This window comes from Corapipo altera, unplaced genomic scaffold (genome assembly GCF_003945725.1).
Source record: "Corapipo altera isolate COAL_440 unplaced genomic scaffold, ASM394572v1 113, whole genome shotgun sequence".
Taxonomy (NCBI): domain Eukaryota; kingdom Metazoa; phylum Chordata; class Aves; order Passeriformes; family Pipridae; genus Corapipo; species Corapipo altera.
This window is the reverse complement of record NW_020884895.1, coordinates 11,162,631-11,177,893: the sequence shown is the minus strand read 5'-3', so window position 1 is coordinate 11,177,893 and position 15,263 is coordinate 11,162,631. Positions and strand designations below refer to the sequence as shown.

Sequence of the window (15,263 nt, the reverse complement as noted above, 5' to 3'; positions counted from 1 at the left end):
ACACCTCCCTCTGTCCTGGTGCTTTCACTCCAGGTGAGTCTCAGGAACACCTCAATCACTCCAGGTGAGTCCCAGCAACACTTCTCTCTGTCCCAGTGTTGTCCCTCCATGTGAGTCTCAGGGACACCTCTCTCTGTCCCAGTGTTGTCCTTCCAGGTGAGTCCTGCATTTTCCCCTGTTATGGCATGTTTTGCTGCCGTGAGTTTGGAATGACTGAGGGCATAACATGTTCCAAAGGAGTATCAACACAAACGGGAACAGAACATTCCCCTTCATCTTCCCGGGGATCTGCTCTTGGTGTGTTCTTTTGTTTGGCAGGCAGATTATTGCCAGTGTTACAGTGCTGCTGTCTGTGTGGGTTCGTTTAGGAGGAGGCTCCACTCAAGTGGAACACGAGTCACTTCTTGTAACACTATCGGGTTTTTACTTCAGCAATAAAACACCCAGCTGTCCTCATTTCTTGGTCTGCATCTCATAATTAACAAGTCATTTAAAAGCTTTGTGTACTCAGGCTGGAGAAATCCTCCCTGGAGTAGTCCAGGAAACTGTTGAGACAATTTCTGAGATGATTTCTGAGAATTCAAGGGTGGGTAAGATAGACAATGAAAGGGAAAAGGAATATTTGCCCTTAAAACAAGAGGAGGAGAAGAACCTGGGATGCTTAGAGACTCATGAGCAGCTGTTTTTGTAGCAGGAAAGATCCCAATATGTTTGTTGATTTAGAAATTAGTTTTTAAGCATCGGCAGGATAAGGTGGTGAGCAAAAGTCAGTGCAGGCTCCTCAGAGAAACAGTCATGCCAGAGTGTTGGAGGAGAGAATTGTTCTGGATCTAGTTACTGCTCAGTATTTCTTTAATGAGTTCAGGCTGCAGTTTGGTGGTGCTTTTGCTGTCGGTGTCTGATTTGGATCAGTTCCTGATCCAGTTCCTGATCCATGTGCCAGGCATGCCCTAGCACAGGGAGGAAGCAGGAACAGAAAAGCAGTGACATTAATTCTGTCACAGCAGTGTCTGTGTCTGCTGGTTATCACTGAGCCAGGATCTTGGATTACGATGAGGAATACGCTGGTGCCAGTCTGGGAGGGGTTGGGAGCACCCTGGGAACACCACTGAACTCCCTATTCTTAGTAAGAATAAGACATATTTTAAAAAAGTGAGTCTAATGCATCAATACAAAATCCATAGTAACCTCCTTGTCACTTGTCAGACAACACTGAGGTCTGTAATCAGGTCATAAGGAGAATAATATTAGCAAAGGGATGTTACAAAGAAAGAGGCTCCTAATACATTGTAATATGTTAATAGTTGTAATATATTAATAGTTGCAGTATATTGATAATTGTAATGTTAGTAGTTGTAATAGGAATTGCATGTGAAACTTGGGCCTTTGTTATCCTCTCTTCAGGGCTGTTGAGGTTTCAGTTCTGAGCTGCTGTAAAACAAATAATATGCCTGATGGGAACTTAGAAAAGAGCAAAAGTAGTAAAGAGCTTAAAAATCTCGTGTTTCTGTGAAAGGGTGATGAGCTGGGTTTGCTCATTCTGCAAAATACCTGAGCAACAGTGTTTGCACGTGTAGGGAGATGGTGGTTCATTTCCAGGTGCAAGTTAGGCTTTTCCTCACCTTTCTGGATGTGCTTTGGTTGAAGGCCATGGAACTGGAACAGCTCACCCAGAGAGTTGTGTTGGAATTCTTCCGGTGGGACTGTGGGGGCAAACTTTTCCCTCGGAGTAGAGGATGGGGCAGGGAGTCCTTCCAGCTCCCTCCACTTCTGGGGGTGTGGTTAACAAAAACATCTGATGGGAAGACACAGAATTTCTGGATTTGTACAAGAACAGGCTTTTATGGTCCTGTCCCATCCTACCCTCCACTCCATGTGGGATATGTGAGCTCCAAGGCAACGACAGCCCTGGATTTTGGGATCAGAGGGTGCTGGGGTTTTACACATCATTTGGTGCTGCTCATCCCCTCGCGTTGTAGCTGCACTGCAGTTACAAAGTACAGGCCCTGATTACAAGCCATTCTCACAATTTCCTGTCCTTGTATCTCCCATCTTTTATGTGCACATGTTCCCATTCCCTTCACATTCTCTGCTGTTGGATTTTGCGGCCTCTCTTCTGGAATCTCTCGGATTGCTCCAAGCAGAGCTGGTGCCAGCTGTGCTTTGCTCTGCCAAAGGGAGCACATGCTCCCAACATGCAGCTTGCAGGCCGAAGGAACACGTGTGTGTGGAGGGAGCCTGTCAAGCACAGGGATTTCAGCCTCAGAGTGGAGAATATTCCCTTCCTGGGGGTTGGTTTGGGCTGGTTTGCTGGAGGTTGGGTTGTACTGGCAAGGGAAGGATGCAGAGCAGAGCCCTCATCATCCCTCTCCCTCGTGTTCCTGGTAGGTGGAGCTCCACAAGCTGCTTATCAAGACTGTTTATTAAATTTTAAAGGAAGTTTTAATCTAGAGGGAAGGAGATTTCTTGGTGTCTTGTTAATGAAGCAATAGATGTGAAGGGACTTTGGTTCTTCGTGTTCTGACCAATTTTGCCTTAGAGAATCATGTAAAAATTGTACATGCTTTGCTCTCTTTCTCATTCCTTCTACTGTTCTCACAGCTCTTTCTCACCAAATTCATTGCAAGATGGGTGAAAAAAAGATCAACAGCTAAACATCCATGTGCCCAGTATTAAAACCTACAGGATATTTTTTTTTTTGTATTTACAGTTGCATATTTCTTAGAAACTAATTGTTGGTAAAGATCTACATCACTGGCTTGTAGTGCCTAATTGTGATGTATTTATGTGTCTTAGAGTTTCTGCCATCAGCCTCAGCCCAGGAGGGGACAGAAGAAGTTAGTGCTTCCTTCACTCCAGTGTCGTGGGTGTGTGTTGTAGAGGAGTTCTGGTTTTGCTGTTTGGTTGGTGTTTTGGTTTGATTGGTTGGTTTAATTCTTAAGACTTTCATGTCTCACCTTGGTGGTGGAGGAATCTTTTTCATGCTGGTGAACTTTAATTAAGGTTCTGCTGTTGTCAAGTCTGTGGAAGTTGGTGAGAAGGGGTAGCTTTGAAACAGGAAACAGAACAGCAACCAAATGACCACAAGTCCTCAAACAAAAAGTTATATTTAATTTCATATTTTATTTGGCAAATAAATGATCTTTGCTGGCGTAAATCCTAAAATTAATGGGGCACAGGATACCCTTTGAGATTAGCCTTTCTGTCACCCCAGGAGCTCAGGAGATGGGGCAGGGCAGAAACTCTGAGGCTGTTCCACGTGGGTACAGAACGTTCTGTGGTGTCTGGCTGCCCACAAATACCATGTACACCATGAGCAGCAGTGCTTACACATCACACTTCCCACGTCTGCCATAGATTGGGCCCATTATGGGATCTTTATGGGCACATTACGCTATCTTTCACTTTTCTTGCTCTCTTTGAACAGGGTTATTTGTTTTTAATGGGTTCCGGAACACGTAGTCCCAGCTGTGTTAGTAAGCTAAAGAGTCTCTCCCATCCACCAAGACTCGCTGGGTGGGAGGGAACAACGTGCTCAGGATGTACAATATTGGTACCAGCAGCCATTTAAAAGCAGATCATTTCAATTTGTGCCCTCTAGATAAGTGTGGTAGAGTGGCAGAGCCCTTTTCAGTGTCCTCTTCACACCCACCTTGTGAATTCTTCTGGGGATGATGTTCCCAAGTTGCTCCACTGAGGGTTTCAGCACTTGGCTATAGAATTTCTAATGTTTGTGTCACTGGGATGTGAGGCTCCTGCTCTGGGAGTTTTCTGAGTGGCTGTGAGGTGCTTTGGAAATGTCAGAAAATCCTGGAACAGTTTGGGTTGGAAGGGACCTCAAAGCCCATCCAGTGCCACCCCCTACCATGGGCAGGGACACCTTCCACCAACCCAGGTTGCTCCAAGCCCTGTCCAACCTGGCCTTGGACACTTCCAGGGATGGGGGAGCCACAGCTTCTCTGGGCAACCTGTGCCAGCCTGTGTCCTCCCAACAGTGAAATGTTACCTGTTAATTTGGGAAAAGGAGCTCCCAGACAGCAAAGGCAGCTGCCAAATTACCCTTTGTCTGGTGTGTTTTGTCCTGTGATGCTTTGTGGTTCCCTTCCAGCTGGAAGGTGCTGTGGCACATCCCGGGAGAGCTGGGGAGCCCCGGGAAGGTCTGCCCGGGCTGGGGACACATGTTGTGTGTTTGCAGGGCTCGGGTGAGGGGGAGCAGCTCCCAGCAGGGCACTCCAGCCTTTTATGATTCATTAGTCTGATTTCCTCACAGGCAGGAAAAAATCCAAGCTACCTGAAATCTGAGTGTTATTTCCTGCCGTGACAAACTGATTATTTCAGGGCATGTTTTGAATGAAGCCACGTTCTGGTTTCACTCCAAGCCTGTTTCTACACTGTTCATATGTATTCAGAGCAAGCACTGGGATTTGTTTTTTGCAACTGTGATTTTATGGAAGTGGAGCTAATAATTCTATTTGTAGCGTGGCCCAGCAGTACCAGCTGGATTGATTTTTGGGTAGATGCTGACTGAAAACTTGGCTCAAAATACACTTTTTTCTTTTAAAAGAAGTGAAGTTAATACTGGGACTCTTAAGAATCTTTCTTTGAGTAGAGCAAATATCAGTTTCAATCAGATAACTCTTCCAGCAGAAGACTCCTAGGAAATCAGTGGTGTGGTTTGAGTCATGATTTCTTTTTGTGTAACAGAGATTGGCTGGTTTGGCAGGAGAGGGACATCAAAGTGGTGTGGGAGAGGAGGAGTGAAACAAAAAAGAAAGTAAATTTGGATAATAAGGGAGAATAAAACAACATACAGAAATAATTTAAGAGCACTCAGCTGCAGCATAATGATTTTTTTTTTTCTTGAGTTTTATGGATTCAGCTACAAGTTTAGTTTGGACAGAGTTTTTTGTTATTTGGCCAGTCCTTGCTGGAGCAATGTCAGTCCTACCAGATCCACCAAGGAGCAAGGAACACTGGGTGTTGCCAGGACTTTCTTCACCAAAAGGGCTGTCCAGCCCTGGCACAGCTGCCCACAAAGTGGTGGAGTCCCCAGCCCTGCAGGGTTCCAAAAAGGTGTGGATGTGGCACTTGGGGGACATGGTCACTGGTGGCCTGGGCAGTGCTGGGGGATGGTTGGAATCGATGCTCTGAGAGGGCTTTTCCACCCCAAACCATTCTGAGATCCACATGCTGGATGCTGTAATCCCAAAGTCCTGCTAGAGAGAAAGGAGCTCATTTTTCTTTGAACACGAACTCAGCCCTTCACTGGGGTGATTCCTGTGGGTGGATCTGCAATATCAGAGCAGAAGAAGGGGTGCATGGGCTGACACACCCTGGAGCTGCTTGGTCAACTTGAAATGGTATCAGTTCCTGTCTCCTCACTCAAAAGGCTAAAAATGGTCCAGACCACCAATTTTTTTCCTTTTTTCCCTTATAACTTACACTCTACAGATGGAACGGAGTCAGACAGATGTAATATGAGTGATTATCCCTCTTGGCTCAGCTTTCCATTGGTCTTGGTATCTAAAGAAATCTTTGTAGCCATGGAATAATATCAGTGCTTCTAAACCCAAGTGCAGATGCTTTAAAGCATCTGGTGTAATGTGTGTCACAACTGTGGCTCAAAATCCTGAGGATAAATATCTTCCTACTTCAAGCACTTTGTCCTCAGTGAGTTTGTTTGTTTAATTCCTCATTAATTTTTTTCTCTTCACTGCTTCTCCTCACTACTCAGGAAATACAAGAGCTCCTACTCAGAGCTCTGATAGTTTCCTTTTCTATTCATTCCAAAGTGTTTTTCCCCTGATTTTTTTTTTTTTTTTCTGCTTTGAGTTAAGAAGACCACTGTGTTTTGATCAAATGGAAACAGTGAAATATGGAATCTGAAAACATAAATCACTGGGTATTTAGCACACATTCTTGGTAGTTACTCAGCAATCAAATTATTCCAGAAAAGGTTGTTTGTAAGTGTAAGAACTAAGGAAAATTTGTTTCCTACAGATTTGTGTGTATTGCAGTGCTTGCAGGGTAATTATGAACGTACAGAGCAAGGTCCTGATTAAGGTAGAATTTCCTTTTCTGTTATTTTTTGACTATGTAGCAAATACTTGAAAAATGCAACCTGCTCTGGAATCCTTCCAGGTTTTTACTTCACCTGAGGAATGGGTGTGAAGTAGGACAGGACCCACTTCCAGCTGAGCCCAGAGAGATAATATTTGTTTGTTCCATGACTTCATTTATTTTGAAGTTCAATAACAAAAAATGTAAAAATTAGGAAGGTTTAGTGCTTGCACAGAGCATTTGCAGGTCAGGCCCCCGATGATTTTGAGTTGTTTTCAGTCCCAGAACCCAGTGAAATTCCAAGCACTGTTTATTTGCAGGGCAGCACAAGAGCACCATGTTCTCTCTGGGATAAGAAACCCCTCCTGTGCTCCCTAAAGCAGCTCATTTTGTCCTTTTTCAATATAGTAATTTCAGTGCTTTGGAACTTTATGGTAGTTATCCTGAATAACAGTTTCATATTTCCAAGCACAGTTTGCAGCTGCCAGGAAAAATAAACTTGCATTTTCGACTCCTTCAGAGCAACTGTAACCAGGGGTGTTTTAAACTGGGGCAACACTTAAGAAATGGGAAAATAAAGCTTGGCCAGGGCATCCTGAAATACCATTTTTATCAAGCTATATTTAAAGTGCTAAAGATTGTTGAATCATGGGATAATGAGCCTTTAATTTATAATTTTCGAAAGCTGCTTTCTTTCCTCTAAGTCTGATTTCTTTCCATTTATCCCAGTGCTTCAAAATATCTCTATTTTTCTTCTTCTGTAAAACAAGGGATTCTTAATTTGACTTCAACTGTTTGCAGTTTTTCACCTTTCTGATTTTGAGAATTCACTGTTGAAATCCCTATAGCAGTTGGCAATTATTCAAGAAAAAATAACTGAAGAAAGGTTGAAGTGTGTTTGAGTCTCTCAGACATACAGTGGCTCTTCCAGCTGCCACCCATGGTCCATCTTCCATATCTCCAAGTTTGCCAAGAGCTTTTCCTACCCTTGCTCTGAGGGGTCTCTCGGCTGTGTCTGAGTGTCCTCTGACCTAGTCTTGATTCTCACCATCTCCTTCCTCTCCAGTGAATTTATGCTGAATTTATCCCCCAGCCAGGGGCAATCCTGTCGGGTTCAGGGCTCTGTGCTGGTGAGCAGGGGCTACGTGTCCCCTGCTTCAGGATGAATGATCCCTCAGAAAAATCACATTTCTTAGTTAATAAAGGGTCTTTCCATGAGCTATGTGTTACATACTCTGTAGTTTGTAATCAGCCATGAATGTTTCATACCTACAAATGGGTTCTGTTTTCCACAGCACTGCAGTGCCATGGACACTACCTCATCCTCATTAATCCCTTACTCACTGCAATTATTTGTGTACAGATTGCTGGCTTACATCACTTTGTTCGCTCCCCACTTCTCTTGCCTGCTTCACTCGGACACCAGTTGCCAGAAAACCACAGGAAATAACATTTTTCTGGCTCAAGCGATCACGGATTCATTAAGGAGATAACTTTGTTAAACACAGAGTTTTATTTTCAATTAATACACCAAACATAGCTCAGAGGTACTTTAGAATTCCGTTGGGAGTTCCCACATATTAAATTGCCAGGCTTGATACATCCTGTGAAGTTTCCAGTAAGGCAAAGCACTGCTGTAGCTTGGGTTCATTTCCTAATGCAGAATTTTTCTTTATTATTTGTTAAAGCAATAACATCATCTGATCATAAATGCTCTAGAGAATGAAATGGTTTAAATGACTCAGATTTACTATTGTTACTTAGTGTCAGTCGGGGTTTTTTTGTTCAGTGTGTTCCTCACAAACAGTTTTACCATTTCCTGTCTTTCCAGATGTCCCGGGACGAGACGGTTTGTAAATACTGTGGGGTCAGCTACCTGATCCTCCACGAGTTTAAGGTGATGGAGGAGAAAGTCAAAGCAATGGAAAAGGAGATAAAGTTTTATGAAGGAAGCATCGAACGGGAGCAGAGGCTCCAGGCTGAATTACAGGCCCTGTACCGAGACCTGGAGCGCTACCGAGCTGCCAGTGAGTCCAAAAGTGAAAGGTCAGAGCTCATCATCTTCTCTGCTGACATTCCCCTGCAGCTTATTAGGGACTTTCATCCCAAAGAAGTTTAAAACACAGATAACAGAATCACAGACTCTGCTGGGTTGGAACAGACCCACGAGGATCATTCGAGTCTTTTATCAGATGCATCATCTATGATACTTGATGATATGATATGATACTGGGATACTTTATTGAAATCATCTTTCACAGTATTCCTTGGAAGCAAGTTTAGAATTCCTTCCTAGTTCAGAAACAGTCCATACATTTAAAGTGAGAGAGAGGCCAAGAAGGCACTTGGAGGTATTTCCCCTCCACACACTTCCAAATAGATATTGGAAATATTTCACCTTATCATCTTGTAATCAAATTGTAATATTTGAAATGAAATGGCACAGTACCGAGAGTTTCACAGTTGTGAGGGTTCGACTGATTGTCTCATAGTAACCTGGGAAAGAATTCCCAGTGTTGTTGCCCTCAGAAGCTCAGGCTTCCCTCTCTGAAGGGCTGATACTAAAGGAATGATGAACATTTTGGGTCCTGCTTGTGGCATTGTTCTCCAGGAGCAGGAGTCTCTTGCAGACAGATACGTGAAGGTTCCAGTTAATTCCCTTAAGAACTCCAGTAATGAATGACAGACCTCAGAGCCATGTTGGGATTTTCAGGGCACAGTGATTAGAACATGTGTGTTCTTTCAGCTCATGCTTACAGGTTTTGTATCCTTTTCTGTCCTCATATTTTGGAATCTACCATTATATTCCACTAATTGATTGCAGTAGGACTATAAACAATATTTATAGTTCACTAATAAAAGATACTTCATAAAAATGCAGCTGCCCGAGTTGACAACTAATAGAATAAAGAGAGACATCAAGGCCACCAGAAACTTCTTGGTAATTTCTTACTCATCTAAATCAAACTGTTTGTCAGAAGCTTTTTTAAGAGTGAAATTGTAACTTTAATTACCAGCTCAGCCATTTTGATTTTTGGGCCCCCCAGTGGGGGTGTTCCTTCCATGTTTGCTCACATCAAGTGATCCAGAACAGGTAACGTGGGCATTTTGAGTGTTAAGGTGCTCCAGAGATTGGACTGGAATGCTTTGGAAACCTGCTTTTTTTGTTTTTCAGAATCACTCAAATACTGTTAAGAATTTAATTTAATGTTTCTATTAAGGGATTTAGTTAGGCTCGTGTTTGCTAATATTACTAATAACACATTGATTTTAGAGCACAAGCTCCCACAAATTTCAACAAAACGTATTTATGTTGTAGATCACTCTGCTCATAATGTTTCTTGCAATATTTTTTTCCTTTAAACTGAACATCCTCCACCCACCCCCCTTCCCAATATTCAACGTTTTCTTTGGTTTAACGTCATGTTTTTAAAGAGCTGTTTGCTCCTTGTCCCTTTAACGACCCTGGGTGGCAGAATTCAGTGTGAGCAAATGCAGTGACAGCACATTCTTCTTGGGGAGGATCATTTGCCAGAGCTAAACTTGAAATTTTCATTGAGCTGTCTCTTTGTAGTAAAGCTGGAACAGTTAATAAAAATTTTTATCTCTGCACTTTCCCCCCCCTGAGGCTTGACTTGATTTAAAAGCTGCTGAAATCAAGTGCAATACTTGCAGTAGGCTCCCACTCCAGCCATAAATCAACTGTTGTGCCTTGTTAAATAACTTGTCTAAATATTCCTTATCTTCTCTTCACTATTCTGGGCCTCTCTCACTACCTTGTGCTGTTGGCATAAAGTCACTATTCACCATCCTCATTTCTGGGTCTGGCAAGGCTGACAAATTATTCCTCCCAGAAGCCAAATATCCCCTTTTTTAAATTTTATCTCTGGGAGACCAATGGATTTAATCTTTCTTGTCAGTTCAGACTGTTTCATTTTTATATTCCTTTTAGGTTCAAGTTTTGCTGTTGTTTGTACCCGTGGTTACCCTTGAAAGCCCCCTGGGAACGGGAGCTTTGGCAGAGATTGGTTACCTGCTCTTTGGGATTTGGGGACAAGAAGGGGAACTAACCAGTGGTTAGTTCCACTTAGCTATTCAAGCCTTATTCCATGTTAAAATCAGTTTAATTTTGAGAGTTAATTTAGTTTTGGTAATTCTTGCCACATCCAATATAAGAAATGTAAAATACATTTAAATGCTAAAGATGTCCTCAGGTACCACATCCACAAGTTTTCTGAACACCTCCAGGGATGGAGACTCCCTGGGCATCATCTGGAATGAAAATGAGCAGCTGTTGGGTCTGAGCAGATCCTGCAGTTTCAGGGAGCTGAAAATACCGTGGTGGAACTTTTTTGGGGCAGGATGTTCCAGGCTCTCTGAGCCTCCTGTCCCTGCTGGCTCCAGGCAACTGGGGATGCTGGTGCTCCTCCAGGGAGTCACAGGGAGTACCAAGATGATTTATTCTGACCTGGACTTGTGAGAGACGCCCTAAATCCCAACACACAGGGTAATTGCTGCTGTCATTGCTGTAGGACAATGACTGTGTTTGCAACTCCTTCTTGATTTTCTCCTCCATTCTTCTGTCAGCACTGGGAGTTACCACGTCCTGATTCCCCTCCCTCCCTGGGCAGGATCCCTCCTGTATTCCCCAGGAAAGCAGGGCTGCAGAGATGGGCTGTTAATTCTGCTGGCTGAACTGAAGGGCAGAGGATGAGCTCAGTGTGTTCCCACCATTCTCTCAATGCCAGCAGTTAATGATCCATGGAACTTTTCCTTTGTGCTAAAAAGCACCAAAATAACATGTTTGTTTTGCTCCCTCCTGGTGCCAGGAGAGTGCAACTGTCCTGCCTTTTCCACGGGTGCTTTTTGTGTGGGACTGACCAGAACATGCTGAAAATGTCGCTTTTATTATATCAGAGCTCTGCGATGGAAAGAGGAAGAAAATGCGTCTCTGATTATTTACCAGTTTCTTTCTTAAACCGAAAGATCTTCACATATCCCATTCTAGACTAAGAATGGAAAATGAGCATCCGGTTTTCCCTGGATCCCAGAGTTTTGGTTTGTTATTGTTCAGTGCTAAATCACTGCTTTTTTCCTCATCTGCAAAAGTAGGTTTGAATTTCTGTAGCTGTAACGGGGGATGGACATTTCCTTGTTAGTGGAACAGTTCTGCTCCCAAACGCAATCAAACAGATTGATTCTCTCCCCTCCTGCCTCCACTTCTGGGGAAATTTTCCTAAAAAGGTAATATCAGAAATTTCTTCAAATTTTTAATTATTTATGGAGGGGTTTTTTTTTCCAGTGATTATATTTCAGCCCAAAAACTTGCTTTCGAACTCCCAGAAGTTCAGTTCTGATTTTGTCAGAGCCCTGCAGATCCAAGTTTCTTTATCAGGACTCATATTTCTTAAAATTTGTGTTTTGGTGCAAATGTGCTCATCTGTGTGTAACAGTAACTAAAGCACTTTGATGCTTTGTCTTAATTTTAATATATTTTTATTATAAATAATTTTCATTTTCTGCTGCTTTTTACAATTGAAGACAAGGCTTCTGCCACCCTTTGGGTTTGTAAAATATTTGTTGATTCAAATACTATTTATTTACTTGTGACAGTGAGTCACCAGCAGGGAAACGGATCATTTACTCTGCATGAACAGTGAGCGTTGAAAGCTTCGAAAGGGGCTGGTTTGCAGCAGCTCGGGTCGCTGGAGTTGTATTTTGGGGATGGAAGGCTGTTTGAGGATGGTTTCCTGCAGCCAACAGCTGTACTGCAGCTGGGGCTGAGCTGCTGTGGGGGATCCTTCCTTCACGGGTACCACGGGAGGGGAATTGGCTCCAACTCTTATTCCTGGGCACTTCCATTCATTCCATGACAATTGTGGGAATAATTCCCGAGGTGTTGAAAGAACAGTGTTTAAACTGTGTTTGTTTACACTGTGATAGCTGGGCTTGGCAAACAAAAGGTGCTGTAATGAGAAAGTTCAGAGGTAAATGTTGGAGGTGAAGAACAGCTCGAGGTCGATGTTTGGGGCTGTGTTTGCTGTGGCTGATCCAGCACGGAGCTGGGGGAGGGATGGAGAGCTCCCCGTGCTTCCCAGGGGACACCACCCTCCTCCTCCTCTCCTGTGAGCAGTGAGGGGGGTGAAAGAAACGCTGGTTGGGTGTCCTGTGTCTTGTCATGGGGCGGCTTTTCAAAAGGTGTGTAAAAAAAATTGCAAATCACGGAATGGTTTGGATTGGAGGGGACCTGCACAGGCCACCTTTTAGTAGGAGGGAGGGTACACGGTGTACTGCTGAGTCCAAATAACAGCAAGCTTGTCCTTCCCCCGGTTTTAAGATCTTTTTTGGTGTCAGCTTTGAAGTAAAATGCTCAAAATTATCACCTGCATTGTCATTTAAGAACCCATCAGGTGCTGCTGTGAAGCTCTTTTGAAGATCCAGGAGAAGGAAGCATGAAAACAGTTCCGTGGTCAGGGGTGTGAAAACAAGGGCAAATTCTCCCCATTTGGACACTGATAGTTGTGTGAAATATGTGATTATCACCTTTGAAAAGCTGTGGCTGCCCCACCCCTGGGAGTGTCCAAGGCCAGGTTGGAGCAAGCTGGGCTGGTGGAAGGTGTCCCTGCCCATGGCAGGGGGTGGCACTGGGTGGGCTTTGAGGTCCCTTCCAACCCAAACCAGTCTGGGATTCAATTCCATTTAATTTAAAGCTGAAACAAAAGTTATAGGTTGTTCACCAGTGCAAATAAGACTTTCTGTTTATTTTATTTGCATCTCTAGAATAAAAAGCCTGACAATGGAACTGAAAACCAAGCAAGAGGAGTTTAAAAATGTGAAAGCTGATTTGCAGTATTTCCAGGAGGAGAAGGAATCGGCCTACAAACAATCCCAGGTGCTCAGGTAAGAACCCAAAAACAAATGCTGGTGTTGGAAATGCTCTGTTTCTTACTTATATATTGTTTATAAAGACCTACCATAGGCTTGGCCATAGTCATTTAAATATGATTACTGTGATTTCTCAATAAAAAAATGATTGTACAATTGCCTGTCTAGTTTTCTTCATTTATACATAAAAGCTCTAAATCAACATTTAGAAGGGAGAAACTTATAAATATATTCAATGCCTAATACAACATATTTCATATAGTAATGTAGTATAAATTATCGTATCACAGAAGAGTAGTTGTCAAGTTTCCTCTAAGTCCTAAGTTTATTATATAAAATATTTTTGAAATACACCTCTGGTACTGTTTTCTCTCTTGCAGAAGTACCTTGGAACACCATTGCTCAACTCTGAACAAGGCTGTCTCCCTGTTCCCTTTCATCAGAAGTGAGCTGGACAGCATTAAAGAGGTCATCTCCACTAACCTGGAGAACTGGGCTGCCATGAAAGAGGAAATTTCTCTGCAGATAAAAACTGTGAGCAAAGAAGCTCTGACAGGTAAAGCATCTTACAAGAATTTGGGGCAGGAGAGAATAATTTTTGGTAGTTGAGTGTCAATGAGAAGGTAAAAATTAATTAGGTGAAGAACTTACATCACTTATATTTTCATTCATCTTGACAACAGTCAAGTTAGACCAAGCCCAACTCCACTGTCAAGGCAGTTGGTTCATGTTTTATATGCAAATTTTAAACACTTTCTGTGGTGCAAATATTTTCATTATCTATAATCTTTCCCAACTACTCTACACTTAAATCCATTTACTGTGAGACTAAATGTAAATGTAAATACCAAAAGATTTGATATCTTATATTGTTTCCTACTTGCCATTCATTAACCAAGGCTAATTAAAGTACATATATAAGGGCTTTTAGAAGCTGTTTTCAAACTAACCAAGCAAAACTGGTCAAAAGAGCAGCCCCTCTGTAGCATTTTTTGTCTCAATGTTCTGAAAAGCTTGTTGCAAAAACAGTAAAATAAACCAAAAAATTACTGTATGTTAATATCTTATCATATGTTAATCGTGAACAACTGATACAACAGAACGTAAAAGCTTTTAAATGGCATTCACAGGCCAAAAAAAAATATGTGGGACTAAACTGTTTTGATTTAGAAAGCTGGATTTAAGGATGGGTATAAAATTCACAGTCACAATATTCACCAGGCTCAAGTGGGATATGTTGGATGAGGGATGTGTAAGAAAGGCTCCACTCCTGCTTCCATACAGAAACTCTGTGTATTTGGAGTATTACACAAATAAAGCAGGGAATACTCCAGAAAAGAAGCCTGGAAATGTGTGGATCCCTTTGAGCCTGCAGATGTCTGCAGGAACACGTTCACATTCCCTTTATTAGCAGAAGTAGGCAGGGAATGAGCACAGGAAGAGAGGGATCCTCAGGACACACCATCCTTCCTGTGCTCAGAGGAGGTGACTCATGAATCCCAACATACTGACACTGATACACTGATTGTTCTTACAAACTGTGAGTACTAAGGAGGGGGTTTCTGGTCACTCTCATCTCCAGCAGGGAAGAGCCCCTGATTTGGGGCTCAGGACCCCCCAACTCTCCCCTGGGGGCTCAGGACCCCCCAGCTCTGCCTGTGCTGCTCAGTGGGTTCGTGCCTGCTCCCCCCAGGGACAGCTGCCCCCTGATTCCTTCCCAGTGGGAACAAAGCCGTCATTGAAAACATCCCAATTCCCTGCCAGTGTCACAGGAAGCACAGGCTGCTGGGCAGCTGGCATGGCAGAGAAAGCCCCATTTTCTCAGCTGCTCCACACACGCAGGTTTCACTCAAGCTGTGGCTTTGCACTGGAGTTCTCAGGGGCAGAGCGGTGTGGGAGAGGCACATCACCCACCCTGCCCCTACCTCCCCTCTCCCAAGGATGGGAAGCATGATGGAAAGGATGACAGCAGCTCACCTGCTTCTTTGGACCTTAGAACCCTGATCAAACTGACCCCCAGAGCTCAAGGAGTTTGGAGAAGGCTCTCAGGCACATGGTGGGGTTGTTGGGGTGTCCTGTGCAGGGCCAGCAGTTGGACTTGTCCTTGTAGGTCCCTTCCAGCTCAGGATATTCTGTAATTCTGTGACACAGCAGCTTGTCCTCTCACACACACTGAGAAACTGGAAGGGAAGGAATTCACCTGTAAGTATTATTTCCCCAGGCCTCTAAAGCTGTAGCAGTCAGCACAGGGCCTGTTTGGGTGCTCTGGGTGTTCCAGTCCCTAATCACACTACCACAGACTCTTTTCAGCAAACCTA

At 43.4% G+C, this 15,263-nt stretch overlaps 1 protein-coding gene across 1 annotated transcript in view; it reads left to right on the top strand.

The window, feature by feature from the left end:
• LEKR1 (leucine, glutamate and lysine rich 1) overlaps positions 1-15,263 on the top strand; it is a 32,825-nt gene that overhangs the window by 545 nt on the left and 17,017 nt on the right. Inside the window, exons 2-4 of the mRNA XM_027647420.1 lie at positions 7,892-8,106; positions 12,841-12,960; positions 13,326-13,501. Coding sequence (XP_027503221.1) covers positions 7,892-8,106; positions 12,841-12,960; positions 13,326-13,501 — 511 coding nt within the window. The remainder of the gene's footprint in view (positions 1-7,891; positions 8,107-12,840; positions 12,961-13,325; positions 13,502-15,263) is intronic.